Genomic DNA, 14,241 nt, shown 5'->3' with positions numbered 1-14,241 from the left:
CCCGCCTCAGGCTCTCTGTCCCTCCGCCCCTGCGGCCCCTCATGTGCCTTGTCCCTGTGTCTCTCGTGCTCTCCTCTCAAAAAGACATTGTCCTGTATGGACCTCTTTTTAATTAAGTGCCCTTGGAGCAAAGGGGACCGCATGGGTGGGCGCACAGTATTTTATCTCCAGCCTGTCACTTCCAGATGGGGAACCTGGAGCCCAGGAACTGAGGCCAGTTCCTCCGAGGGGACCCTCGGGGCTGGGGGAGGCAGTGTGTGGCTGTCGCCCACAGGAAAGGGAGCCCAGGAGCTGGGGCTGTCACCTGTGGGAGGTGCGTGCCAGGACTGCTGGATGCCTGAGACTCACCGGGGCACCGCGTGTTTCCCGCTGTGAGCCCCCCATGGGCCGTGGGTGCCGGGAGAGGTTCGCAGCAGGACCTGAAGAGGGGACACAGCAGGCAGGTCAAGCTGCGTGCCGTGGTCTGGCCCTCCAGATGCCTCCCTGTGCCGCATGCCACCTCCCCGCATGCCCGAGACACCTGCGAGCCGAACCAGGTGCGTGAGCGAGGAATCACTGTGCCAGAGCCTCAGGCTGCTCACCGACCTCCTGACCAGAAGGCACGAGAATCACCTGCTGCTGACGACAGGTAAGTGAAACCCCAGAAAACCAAGCGAGGATCAGGGGCAGACGACTAAACACATTCTTGTGGATCCAGTTCACATTTCAAGTGCATAGAAACACCACCTCTTTCTTCTCCTTTTTCTTTTTAAGATTTTATTTACTTGTTCATGAGAAACACAGAGGGAGAGGCAGAGACACAGGCAGAGGGAGGAGCAGGCTCCACGCAGGGAGCCCGACGCGGGACTCGATCCGGGGTCTCCAGGATCAGGCCCTGGGCTGAAGGCAGCGCTAAACTGCTCAGCCACCCGGGGTTCCCTCTTGTCCTTTTTCTTTAAGATTTTATTTATTATTTATTTGAGAGACAGAGCAAGCAGGAGCAGGAGACAGGGAGAGGCGGACTCCTCGCTGGGCAGGGAGCCCTGACGCAGGCTGATGGGATCCAGGACCCCGAGATCTCGCCCTGAGCCCAAGGCAGGCGCTCAACCCACGGAGCCCCCCCTCCACCCCCGGGCGCCCCTCCTTTCTTTCTTAAATAGCCAAACATAGGATCAAGCGGAGGGTGACTCTTGATGTTGCGCCCTATCAGCCTTCACTTAAATTCCTTGGTATTAAGAGGAAAGTCTCACCTAGAGGCATCACTACTATTCCAAGGGGCGGAAGCCGGCAGCCTGCCGAGCCGAGCGCGCAGCCCGTGGAGGGGGCTGGCACGCGGGTGGGAAGGGCATTCGCACCCTTGACGATGCCCCGGAACCTGCTCTCTCTCGTCCAGGGAGACAGAAATGAGGCAAGCTTGCGAGAAGATAATGAAGAGCGGCGAATCGCCGCCGCGGGGTGCGGGTGCTGGGGTGGTGGCACTTGGGACCCCTGCTTGGCCGCCTTCCGCTCGCCCCTCCACCGGGCCTGGGGCATCCGGGGTGAAGGGTGCCGTCACTGCTGGGTGGGTGGGAGCTGGACCCGGCTCCTGCAGGGCGCTGCGGCGTCTTCACATCCTGCCCTGGTCGGGGCTGAGGGGACACAGCCTGGGGCATGCGTCGGGCTCGGTTTGTGAGCCAGCTGCCCGTGAGGAGGGGGTGATTAAGCAGCACCCATGTCCCCCAAACTCTCAAGGCCTGTTAGGCTCCCAGGAGAGGCTCTGCACGCAGGGGGCTGGTGTGTGTCCCCGAGGAGCGTGTGGCCGGGCGGGAGCCTGGAGACGAGTCCTTGCATCCCGGGTCCTCTGCGGCACCTTCCATCCGGGCGGCCTACGTTCAGGAATAGGGGAGAGGAGGGGGGACTGGGGGTGCTCGCGGGGCGCGAGGGGTGCAGGCGCAGGGAGGCGCGAGGGGCCCGGCGTCTAGGCGGTGGCAGGTGGTGGCAGCCTCGTGTGTGTGTGTGTGTGTGTGTGTGTGTGTGTGTGACCGAGCCCAGGCAGGTCGTGCCGCTCCGGCTGCCGGTCTGCGGATGGAGCAGGCACGACCAGGCCCGGGAGGTCGCGCGCGCCTCGGGGGGGACTCGAGCCGTCGGAGGCGGCCGCGCCGCCCTCCTTCCCCTCTCGGAAGTTCCCGGTGCGCGCACGTGCACCCCCGCAGGGCGGCCCGCGCGTGGCCAGGACGCGCGCGTGCAGACGCGTGGCCCCCCCCGCGCAAGTTTGCGGAGGAGCGAGAGGGGCCGGAGTCTCGAGGGGGGCGCGGGGCCCCGCTGGGACGCGGCCCCCGGGCGCCCTCCCGCCCCCGCCCCCGCGGCTCTCCGGGGCTCTCCGGGGCTCTCCGGGGCTCGGCGGGGCTCGGCGGGGACGAGCGGGCGCGCAGAGGTGGCGCGGGGGCGCGGGGGCGCGGGGGCGCGGGGCGCGGGGGGGCGGGGGGCGGGGCGGGGCGGGGCGGGGCCGCGGGGGGAGCGGAGGGCGGAGGCGCGGGGGGCGGGGGCGGGGGCGGGGGCGGGCGCGCGCGGCGTCATGTGATCCGCTCCCGCTCCCGCTCCCGCTCCTTAAGCGGCGGCCGGCGGCGGGGCGGCCCAGTCTCGGCGCCGGCCCCGGGAGCGCCCCGGCCGCGCAGCCCGGAGTCGGGGCGCCCGAGGGCGCGGCGGGGCGAGCGCGCGCGGCGAGGGGCGCAGCCATGGCCGGGGCCATCATAGAGAACATGAGCACCAGGAAGCTGTGCGTCGTCGGGGGCGCCCTGCTGGCGCTGCAGGCCGCCGCCTTCCTGGTGGGAGGCCTGGTCGGTGAGTGCGCGCCCCGCAAACTTTGCCCTGCGGCCCGGCCCGCGCGGCCGCCTCGCGGCGCCTGGCCGCAGAGTCGGCGCCGCCTCCATGAGCTAATTAGCGCCGCTATTGTGCGGCGGGAGCGCGGCCGCCGGCCCCGTGGGGCACCCTCCAGTCTAGTGGCTCGCAAGGAGGCGGCGGAAAAGTTTTGGCCTAGTTTCAGCGCCCACTTGAGCGGCGGCGGCGGCGGGGGCGGCGGGGGCGGCGGGGGCGGCGGGGGCGGGACCCGGACCCGGACCCCCCGCACCCCCGCACCCCCGCGCGCCGCCCGGGGAGCCAGGGCAGGGCCCGGGGCGCGCGGCCGTCTCCGCCCGGGGGGGGGGTGCGCTCACGGTGACCCCCCGCGCCCCGCGGTCGCGCCCCGACACCCGGCGGGAGGCGGCGGGGGGGGGGGACCCGCCCCGGGAGGTGCTGCCCCGTCCCCCGACCCCCCCGGGCCCTCCCCCCGCGCCCCGAGACCCTGCGGGAGGCGGGAGGCGGCGGCGGTCCTGGGGGAGTCCGCGGAGGGCGCCGGGGCCGGGAGGGGGGACCCGCCCCCCAGGTGTTACCGCGCCCCCGGAGCCCCCGGAGCCCCCGGACCCCTTGCCCCGGCTCCCGCGCTCCGCGGTCGGGCCCCGAGACCCGGCGGGAGGCGGGAGGCGGCGGGGGGGGGAGGCCGCGGAGGGCGCCGGGAGGGGGGACCGCCCCGGAGCTGCTGCCCCGCCCCCGGGACCCCCGCCCCCCCCCAAGGCCCCCGCGCCCCGCGGTCGGCTCCAGACCCCGGCGGGACGCGGGAGGCGGAGGCGGCGAACGGGGGAGGAGTCCGGGGCGGGCGCCGGGGCCTGCAGGGGGGACCCGCCCCCGGAGGTGCCGCCCGCCCCGCCCCCGCGACCCCCCCCCCCGGACCGCCCCCTGCGCCCCGCGGTCGGGCTCCGAGACCCGGGCGGGGAGGCGGGATGCGGCGGGGCGAGGGGGGAGGAGAGGGAGAGGGACCCGCCCCCCGAGATGCCGCCCCGCCCCCGCCCGAGCGCGCCCCGGACCCCATCCCCCATCCCCCACCCCCACCCCCACCCGGTCCCCGCCGGGCCCCCCCCGGTGGCCGCTCCCCGCCGGCCGGCGCCTCCGCGCCCGGGGGGTGGGGGGGCCCAGCGGGCTTCCTGGAGGAGGCGTCCCGCCCCGCCGTGGCGCCGCCGCCCCTGCCCGCGGGTCCCGGCCGCACGCGCGCCCTCGCCCCCTCGCCCGGACCCCGACACCTCGGACCGCGCGGCGCAAACTTCGGCGCCAACTCGGCGGCGGGCGCGGGGGCGGGGAGGTGCGGGGAGCCCGGGCGGGGCGCCCTGTGCGGAGCCCGCGCCCCCCGCCCCCGCCCCCGCGCCCCGGGGCACCCACGCCAGGCGCTCACACAAAGGGAGGGGCGGAGCGTCACCCAGGCCCCCGCCCGCCGCAGCCCTGCAGCCCCCCGCGCCCCCGCGCCCCCCGCGCCCCCCGCGCCCCCGCGCGCCCTGGCCCTGGCCGGAGCCGACGCGGCCTCCCCGGTGCCCTCGCCCCCGCCCCCGCGGCGATCGCGCGGCGGTCACACCTGCACCCCTCGTCTGTCTCCCTGATGAGCCGATGCAGGAGGTGCCATCGGCCCCGGTGTGATCTCAGTGGCAGCCCGTAATTAAAATTTCTCGCACCTTGTGCTTTCAGAATTAAATTGGCCTATTATCCCCGCCTGACCTTCATCCCTTTGAGGTCTCTGCACCAGCAGCGAACCATTACACGCCGTGGCCTGCTGTTGGCCGGGGCGTGCGTGTCTTTTCCTTCCCCGTGAAGCTGGTCCCCCGGCCTCGGGGGGCCCATGCCCCGCTGCGGGGCCACCCTCCCAGGGCGCTTGCTGGACCGGGCGCGGCCGCCAGCATCTTCGTGCCGTGGACAGAGGTGCCAGGGCAGCGAGCGGCCGCTGGACGCCCCGGTTGCCATGGGATCGCAGCCGTCCTGTCCTGTGTTCAGAGAGGGGTTTGTCTGGAGGAAGTGGTGCCAAGGGTTGTCTTTCCCACAGAGCTCGGCTGGCCACGGCCATCACCGGCTCAGAAAGTTAGCGCTGGGCCCGCACTGTGGGTTCCTCTCCCCGGGAGAGGGCTGCAGCCCCAGCTTCCCGTAGAAAGAAGGGCCTCGAGTGGGACACTGGTTGGGGGCAGCTGTGCGGGTTCACCCCCCGGGCCCCCTCCCTCCCTCCTTCCCTCGGTGCGGGGCCTGTGCCCCCGCTTGCCCGAGGCTGCGAGACCAGATCCAGTTCACTTCAAGCCCTGCCTGGTGGCTTGGTCAGCTCGGCCCCACCAGCTAGAGCCTGTCTCTCTGTCCAGCCCATCTGAACGGGGGTGCAGGGGGGGCTGGGGGAAATAGGGGCAGAGGCCAGGGGGATGCTTCCCCACAGGACGTCCCTAACATGGGCAGCGGGTGAAGCTGGGCCAGGGCGAGGGCGAGGACCGGAGCTGAGCACTGGGCCGCTGGGACCGGTGCTTGAAGACGCGGTTCCCAGGCTGCCAAGTCGCAGCTCCGCAGAGAAACCTCCTGCTCCACTGTCCCCAGTGGGAAGAGCAGCCGTCACCACTCAGTGCCCCTGCTGAGTAGGAAGCCAGGGTGTGTGTGTGTGTGTGTGTGTGTGTGTGTGTGTGTGTGTGTGTGTGTGTGAAGTGTCTTTTCACCTCAGCTGCAGAGGCCAAGTGAGAAAGGAAAATCCTTGCTTTGAATCGGCCCTAATATTTGTTTCTTTTTCATCACCGTTGTCCCCCACCAAAGGGAAACACACGGCAGCCTAGGAAGGGGGGGATCTGAAGGGCAAAGCCCGGTCCGTGAGAGCCCAAGGCCCCCGCGTGTGGACCTACCAAAAACAGCAACCAGCCACCCCCTCGGTCGCGGCACACTGTGCGCCCCAAAGCCACCAAGCACTGAGCCAACAAGTTTCATTTCCCTCTTTGGTGGAGTTTCATAGCTAGACTGGTATCTGGCTGCAGCCTTCTAGAGTGGGTGGGAAAATGGAAACGTTAGATAAAAGCAAATAGGAGGGATTGGGTTTTCCTTTAGCCGGCTTAAATACTTCCCAGGGGCCTTCTCTGAACCAAGTTTTTGTCTCGGTTTCTGCTTGTTTTGGTCGTCAGCTCTGCTCTTGCCAGTTCTTTATGCTGCAGACCTTTCCCGGTATTTTGTAAAGAGGCTCTAGAAACCAGTACCTTATATGATAGCATTTGGGGTATTCAGAAATTCACAGAGTTATGCCATGCTTCTGTAAAAACTTTGAGCCGCTGTAAAATCCGGCATCTGATTGTTTTCCTACGTGTTGAGAAGGGTTCTTAAGTGGCTGGCTTCTTTAGTATTTAGAATGTATTTAAAAACTGTAAGAACCCCTAAAGGAAAATAAGATATTTTTAAGGATGTAGCCTGATCTTTATCCTCCTTAAAAAGAAGCCTGCAGAAAATGTGAAAAAAATAATTTCCCTTTGATTTCATGCACGGAGAGGCAGCTGCAGGGGTGGTAGGAAGGGGGAGGGGAAGGGGGGGGCCATGTGCCCTGAAACAAGAGTGCAGCCTACTAAAAATCAGGAACTTGAATCCCTGGCCCATTATGTGCAATTTGCTCAGCTTCAAATTAGTCATGTCTGGGGGATATAATGGTTGCAGAAGCAGGTCACCGTCCCCACCTGTTCTAACACTGCGAGGAAGAGTATGGAGATCAGAGCTGAATGAATAAAACATGATTGCATTGTCCTGAGCATGCCGGAAACGAGGCTATTCCAGACTGAAACTCCAGATAAGTATCAACAAATCGCCAACTATTTTATCTTCCGGGAGGATTGCCTTCTTTCCAAAGCTTACCATGAGTAGCCGCCTTTGTGCCTTGATGCCGAGAATATCCCGTATTTATAATCAATATAGAATCAGTTTTCTCAGTTGGTACATGGACTTATTTACTGCTTTTCAGTGATACAGCCCGTGTTACGCTGCTATTGTTATTTAAATGGGAACTATTGATAGTCTTGATTGTGGTCCATTCATGTGGATTTTTGTTTCTGCTACTGTTGTTTACTTGGCAGTTGCAGGATTTTAAGAAACCAAATAAAATGAGAGCTGTGCAGAGTATGTAAAGGTTTGCTTCCCCACGACATTAGGTTTTGAGCTTGCTGTGGTGTATATTTCCGCATATGTTAATAATGGACCGTCTGTAACCCTGCAGTGTTTGGGTATCCGGTGAGAATCTCAAAAAGAACTGATTAGTTGGCATTTGGTGGATGTCAGCCTACATTTTTTTCTGTATTGGAGTCTCCTTTTTGTTTTGCAAAATTTCATACCTGGCTAAACCATGTAATTTTTTTCTCTTTGTTAGACCACTGGAGTACCTGGTGTGGTTTGTAGCACTACTGTGCGATCTCAGAAATTCTGCTTGTAAAAGGTGGGAGATTTTTTTTTTCCCCCAGTGGGAATTACATTATTTGACTTTTAAAAAAAAACTTCATTATCCTCTTGGTTATTGCAACAAAACCATGCTTGTTCTCACAATCTCTCATCACGCTTTCATCTAATCGCTAGCCGCCTGTCTAGCCTTCTACTGGAACTTTCCCTTTTCCTTATTCAAGGTGAGAAACATTTCCTTGAGATAATCATGTCGTGTAGGGCTTTGGAAGGCTTTTCAGATCTCCCGCCTGAACCCAGATCTAGACTCAAAGCCTTTCCTAGCTAGTTGACATTTTGCGATAATTTGGCCTTTGCATTTTTTTTAAGTTCATATAGAATGAGGAAAGATTCTTATCATCCTGGTAAAGGTGTTTCTATGGAGATTTAGAATTCGAGATTCTGTGAAAGTCCTTAGCTCAGACCTCATGTGGGTCTCCTGCCTCATACGCCAACTATTGATGAGAGCCGGCCGTGTGCCCAGGACGGGGCTGCAGTGCCTCCTGGGGGTTAGGAAATTGGAGACTTGAAGCCCGGGTAGCCCAGGAGAAGCAGAGGTAGAAGGGAGTGCTTCTTAACCCAAGTGCACTGGCAGAAGAAGATTTCCTACGATGAAGTTCTAGCATCAAGATAATTCTCGCTTATTTACCGAGAATCTGAGAACGTGTCAACTGCGAGGCCCTGTCAGTTACGCTATCAAATGATCAATCTTTCATCTTGAAAGAAATGTATTGCTAAAGTAACACAGCGGACGTTTAGCATGTTAGTTAGACGTGCGCCGTGAGCCAGACTTTGCCTGGTTCGGTCCATGCAAAGCCTTGGCGGATTGGTAGCCCCGAACCTACCTTACGTGTAAGTAAACCGAGATGACCCAGTGAGTCAAGACTACCCAGCTGGTCGGGGCCAGAGCTCCGCATGGACTCTAGTCGGTCTGACAGCAGAGCCACAGTCCTCAACCATCGGGTTATCCTGCCCCCGCCTTCCAAAGCCTTGAAGATCAAACGAATGCGGTCTAAATCCAGAAGGAGACGATGAGTAACGCTGTGAACGCAGCTGCCTTCTCATTTTACTCATTAGGTGACATATCAAATGGGAAAAATCCGATACGATGATGAGTGAAACGGAGCTCGGCTTTTTATGACTGCAGTGCCTGACCACGGCTAAGGGGAGGACACCTTTCGAGAAGTTCTGCATGTGCCTCTCTGACCGACTTCTTACAGGTTCTAGCTAGTTCCTGTAATTGTCTGAATCATCCAGTTGGCTGAGCAGCCAAGTTCATTATCCATAAAAGCGTGGTTTGGGCTCTACTTTAAGAAAGATTACCCGATTTTATCTTCCCAGGTCGGTGGTTTTAGCGTATTTACACAGTTTATATACATCAGGGCTTTTTCAAAGGAAGAGGAGAGAAGGGATCCACTGGGTGGAGAGGCTTTTAGAGGGTGTGGATTGGCAGCGATGGGAGAGCCTTGAAAGAAGAGCCTTTAACTCAAAAGTTGAAAGTTCTCTTCTCCAAAGGGAAATCTCTGTTTGTACACACGCCCGTGCATAATAACGAGAGAGCATGTCGGACCGGAGGCTTCCATGCTGACACCATGAATAGGTACATTTTGTTCTTTGGGAAAAATGCTGACGGGCTTTCTCTATTCAAAGATGTACCGTCCTCCGTCCTGATGGAGACTCTGGGAGACGGTGGGAGACGGGACACCGAGAGGTGAAATGATTGTGTCTGTTTCATTCACGCCTGTTGTGGTCAGGGCGGCCTAACACACACGTGCGCCCAAGGTGGACGCTTCTGAAAGTGCCAGGATGGGGAGCAGGTGGCAGTGGAGGGGACCTCGACGTGTTGATGATTTCAAACTTTTTTTTTTTTAATGGCTTTTTTGAAAAAAAAAAAAACAATTTTTTTTAAAGATTTTATTGTATTTCTTTGGGAGAGAGAGGGAGCACAAGCAGGGGGAGAGGGAGGGGCCGAGGGGAGGGGGAGAGGCAGGCTCGCTACCGAGCAGGGAGCCTGGGTGTGATGCAAGGCTCCAGCCCGGGACCCCGGGATCGTGACCCGAGCCAAAGGCGGTTGCTTAACTGACTGAGCCACCCGGCGCCCCGATGATTTCAGAATTGATGATGAAATGTTTTGCAATCACTCATTTTCATAATAGGGCTAATGTAAAGGGATTGCTAAATACCAGAAAGGAGCAGCCCTGTGTTTGAGAATACAGAAATACTTGGTTCACCTCTTTGCCTTTTACTGCTACCTCTTCTCCCCTGCGTCCACCATGTTCCACCTCTAATTAAATTTTATAGGGGAGCAAAAGCAGTAATCAGATTGTCATCAGACCAGTAGTGAGGGATCTGCCTACTTGTGATTTGTTGCTTTTTGAGGATTCATTGGGAGGCTACGGAACGTATTTTACACGTTACACGTGTGGATTCCTTTAACCATCATGACGACCTGGAGAAGCAGGTGCTTTCTCCAGTTTTCAGATGAACCAGATGCTCATTTAAGGAGCGTTTCAGAGGTGACCGAGACCGGAAACGAGAAGGCAGGCACGCGAGTGCGTGATTCTCTCCACTGCCTCCTAAGTCGTGCTCTAAGTCCAACGCCGCCCTCCTATTGTTCCTTCAGGTTCTACGGGGACCAGGTGTTGAGCGTGGTAAGATTGGTTCCGCGCAGATTCGGCGCAGGCTGGAAGTCCAGCCTCCCCCTTTTGTGTTTCTGCCTCTTTCCCAAACCACGTGCCCTCGTCGCTGCGTGGGTACTAATCATTGACCTAGTTACTTCCTAAACCAATGATCCTGATTTGAGTGCAGCGGCCGTTGGAAATGCTGACCAGCGCTTGCAGGCCGAGCTGGAGAGAGTGGACCTGAGAAAGTACCACCCCAGCTCCCTCCAGAGAGAAATTCTCCCACACAGCGGACGGGAACTGAGAGTTGTCGTTGAAGATGAGTCAAGATAACCGCAAAGTCCCGGACGCCCGGGATGCCTCCTGGACCCAGCTCGCAGGAGAGGTCCTGAGTATAGCCCCTGAGCGCGGGGGAGGCGAGGGGGGGGGAGGATATGGACGCAGGGAGGGAAACTCCAGGCCCTCTCTTTGGGACACGACTTGTACCTGGGTTTCCGAAACCGATCTCCGATGCCGTCCGCCGCCTCCAACCTGAGCTGTTTCCGTCTCCTGTGTTTTTTAAACCCCGGTCCTCCTTGGGATCCCTGGGTGGCGCAGCGGTTTGGCGCCTGCCTTTGGCTCAGGGCGCGATCCTGGAGACCCGGGATCGAATCCCACGTCGGGCTCCCGGTGCATGGAGCCTGCTTCTCCCTCTGCCTGTGTCTCTGCGCCTCTCTTTCTCTCTCTCTCTCTCTCTGTGACTATCATAAATAAATAAAACATTTAAAAAAAATTAAAAAATAAATAAACCCCGGTCCTCAAGGGCGATTTCCTGCTCCCTCTTTCTCCTTCCTCCCCCACCCGGTTAGACAGGTGTTCCTCCTTCCCTGGACCCTGGGAGTCCTAGGGCCTTCTGAAACGCCCGGGAGTGCCCTGGGTTAACTCAGAGGCTTTATCCGCAACTACACATTTCCAGAGCCGAAGTAACTAAAGAAGAGGCCAAGTTCTTACATTTGCTCTGCAAGCTCAGTTATGATTTTCGTTAGAAGGAAGGTCATGGAGCTGTAAGTGGTTGGTTCTTCTTCTTCTTCCGTTTCTTTTTTCTTTTTTTCTCCCCAAAGCCCAGATTAATAAGCTAAGCTCACAAGGCCTGGTTGGGGCCCAGTTGACTGCTGCCTTAGTCCTGGCTGAGCTCCTCCCAAAGAGGGAGGGAGGAGCTCCCCATGGTGGAGGGAAACCTGGCTTGACCTCGGCAAACCTCCTGTGGTCTCAAGGGTCTCAAGTCACAAAAGCCTCTTGGCCTCCCCCCTCGACTCTGTGGGACGGGGCCCTCCTGCGTCGTGGCGATGGCCGTGAGGAGCCACCCTCTCCGGGACATGGCACCTGTTGGGCTGTCTCACCGGAGCAGGCCCAGCGAAGATGCGATTCCCAGAGGACTTCCTCCGAAGCCGTCTGCCTAACCTCACGTCCTTCTCCGTTCCTGGATCTGGGGCAACTTCCCTATGATATCGTTTATTTCCTATTCCTCGTCTTCCTTGAGTCAGCACCACTTTGTCCAACACCTCCAGATTCGGGAGGTATGGGAATGGCCCAAAACATAGCTGCTTTGGGCTCGAGAGTGCGCAGAGAGGTCATCTTGCTTCCAAACTGTAGTTCCCGTTACCACCTGGGGTCTCGTAGTGAGCCTTCCCCAGATGGTGATGACGTTGTAGATCGTCAGTAAGTCAGAACGCAGGTCTACGTGGTCGTCTGAGGCAAGCGCATTTTATTCCCAGGAGAATTCCTCATGCTTTTATTTGAGGCCTGTTCAGTACTTTTGCTTCATACACGATTAAAAGACATTTACTTAAGTAACTTGTCTACCCGACGTGGGGCTCAAACTCCAAGATCAAGAGTCACACGCCCCACCCACCGGCCCAGCCAGGCGCCCCTGCTTTCTACACCATTTTAATAGCGCTCAGGTGTGCCATCTCCTAAGTCTATGGTCGTTGGGGTGATTCGCCACCCGAATTCACTGGCGGCAGGGAGATGTGGACGTGTAGCAGGTAACACGAGGACGAAGGAAGCAGGCCCAGGATCCTGGGGTCTCTGGGATACAGGCGAGTCGTCTCGCACCTCGGTGGCCCCCGGGCGGCGTCATTGCAGGCCGCCGTGACAACTGTTCTCTCCAGCCGTGGGTCTTGTGACCTGCAGGAGTGCAGCTCGTCGGGTCCACCGAGTCTGTGCACGTGGTGGTGTTTGGCCTGAGTGGAGGCTGTGGGTCTGCTATCAGACTGTAAAGGGGCCTTGGGGACCATCTTGCTTGACCTCTGTCGAGGAGGCATCAGAGTCCCAGGAAGGGGAGGGGCCTCGGCATACACAGTTGGAGGCAGGGCCATGGCTTGGACTGTGCGTAGGGCCAGTCGGCCCCGCAAGCTCGTATCTGCCGAGCTTCAGCGTGAGGCTCACCTGGAAGGCCCTGTGGTTTGTGTGCAGAAACCGCCGCGTGTGGTTCCTAGAGCTCCGTTGACTTTGCTGTTACTTGAAAATGTAATAGGCCCCTGGGGGGCTCGAGGTGCCTGGGGGCTCAGTCGGTTGAGCATCTGCCTCTCGTTTTTGGGTGAGGTCATGGTCTGGGGGTGGTGAGGTCGAGCCCGGCGTCAGGCTCTGAGCAGGGCCTAGAGCCTGCTTGAAATGCTCTCTCGCCCTTTCCCCCGGCCCTGCCCCCTCCCTCTCTTAAAAAAAAAAAAAAGGAAAGAACAACAACGTGAATGTCTTCTCACTCTTGCCTTCGTACACTTGGTATTCTTGGCAGTAGAATTACACCCAGTGCTGCGCTGTTCTACGCGGATTTTATTTATTTTTTTTTAAAAATTTTTTTTTATTTTATTTATCTATGATAGGCACACAGTGAGAGAGAGAGAGAGGCAGAGACATAGGCAGAGGGAGAAGCAGGCTCCATGCACCGGGAGCCCGACGTAGGACTCGATCCCAGGTCTCCAGGATCGCGCCCTGGGCCAAAGGCAGGCGCCAAACCGCTACGCCACCCAGGGATCCCTCTACGCGGATTTTAAAGAAACTACAGAACTTGACAACAACTAAATTCCTTCCCTGCGTGCAGAGTGTGGCCCGGGCCCTGCGTCCTGCTTGAGAACCTGCGGATTTAAAACTTAATGATGAAAGAGAAACCCCACAACCCTGGTCCTTCCTCCTGCCACCTGGAGTTCCGTCCTTGTGCTGAGTCTTAGGACTTCCCCAGTCGCAGGCGTCCTTGTCTGAGAGTCTGTGACTCGCTCTTCTACTTTCAGGGATGTCTGGGGCAGGGATAGATCTGAAGTCGCAGTGGGTCTGGGGGCGTCCACATGCCCTATATTCTTTTGGTCTGCACTTGCTCATTCTTCATCTCCACCACCTCTTTGCCCTGCCAGTAGTCGCAAGCAGAACGTTCCAGTTGGCCCAGTAGGACTTAGAGTGGAGCGCTCCGTGCCTTGAGGGCTGCTGTGCATGTTTGTGATTCCACAGGGCCACGCAGGGTACCGTGCATTCTCCGTCCTCCGCCTGCCCCTTGGTTGGAAGGAGGCAGTCACAAAGACGAGTTTTCCCCGCGTCCTCTGATTTAGCAGGAGAGTACGGACTTCGTAAGTGACGTCTGATGAGCCTGGACCATAAGCGTCCGGCGTGCAGCCTGACGCCTGGGTGCTTGTCCCGCGAAGTGGTCACCATGGAAGTCTGCCTACCATCGGTCACCACGCAAACGTACACGGTGGATTTTCTGGCGATGAGAACTTTTAAGATCTCCTGTTTGAGCAACTTCCGGCTAAGCGCTGCAGTGTGGAGGCTGCGGCCCCTGCCGTACCCTGCACACACCCCCGTGACTGACTGACTTCATCACTGGGGGGTTAGTGCCCCTTGACCGCATTCACCAAGTTTGCCTGACCCCAACCCCCTCCCCTCTGTTAACTACCAGTCGGCTCCCTGTAGCTCTTAGTTTGGTTTTGTGTCTTCATCTGGTTTGTTTTTCAGGTTTAGATACAAGTGACATCATAGGGTATTTGTCTTCGGGTTATTTCATTTAATAGCGTGATGTATTGAGCGGCCGTCTGTGTTGCTGCAGATGGCAAGACCTCACCCTTTTTCATGGCTCAGGACTATTCCGTTGCGTAGAGGCCTCCACATCCGCACCCGTTCATCTGCCGACGACACTTGGGATGTGTCCGTAGCCTGTTGTAAAGAATGTTGCAGTGAACAAGGGGATGCATGTGTTTTTTTGAATGAGTGTTTTCACTTTCCTTGGCTAAATACCCAGGAGTGGAATTGCTGGATCACACGGTCATCCTATTTTTAATATTTGGAGGAAGCTCCACGGGTTTCCCACTGTTTACGTAGTGGCTGCGCTGGCTTCCATCCCGGCCCTGCA

The 14,241-nt window shown here is 58.9% G+C and overlaps 1 protein-coding gene across 1 annotated transcript in view; it reads left to right on the top strand.

Annotated features, from left to right (window-relative positions):
* Positions 1-2,587: 2,587 nt before the first annotated feature.
* The window catches only part of WLS (Wnt ligand secretion mediator), a 94,307-nt gene continuing 82,653 nt past the window's right edge, over positions 2,588-14,241 (top strand). The window contains exon 1 of the mRNA XM_055339667.1: positions 2,588-2,799. Within this exon, the coding sequence (XP_055195642.1) occupies positions 2,694-2,799 (106 nt within the window). The 5' untranslated portion in view covers positions 2,588-2,693. The remainder of the gene's footprint in view (positions 2,800-14,241) is intronic.

This window comes from Nyctereutes procyonoides, unplaced genomic scaffold (assembly GCF_905146905.1).
Source record: "Nyctereutes procyonoides isolate TBG_1078 unplaced genomic scaffold, NYPRO_anot_genome, whole genome shotgun sequence".
NCBI lineage: Eukaryota > Metazoa > Chordata > Mammalia > Carnivora > Canidae > Nyctereutes > Nyctereutes procyonoides.
The sequence above is the reverse complement of the archived record's forward strand: the minus strand, read 5'-3'. Positions and strand labels throughout refer to the sequence as shown.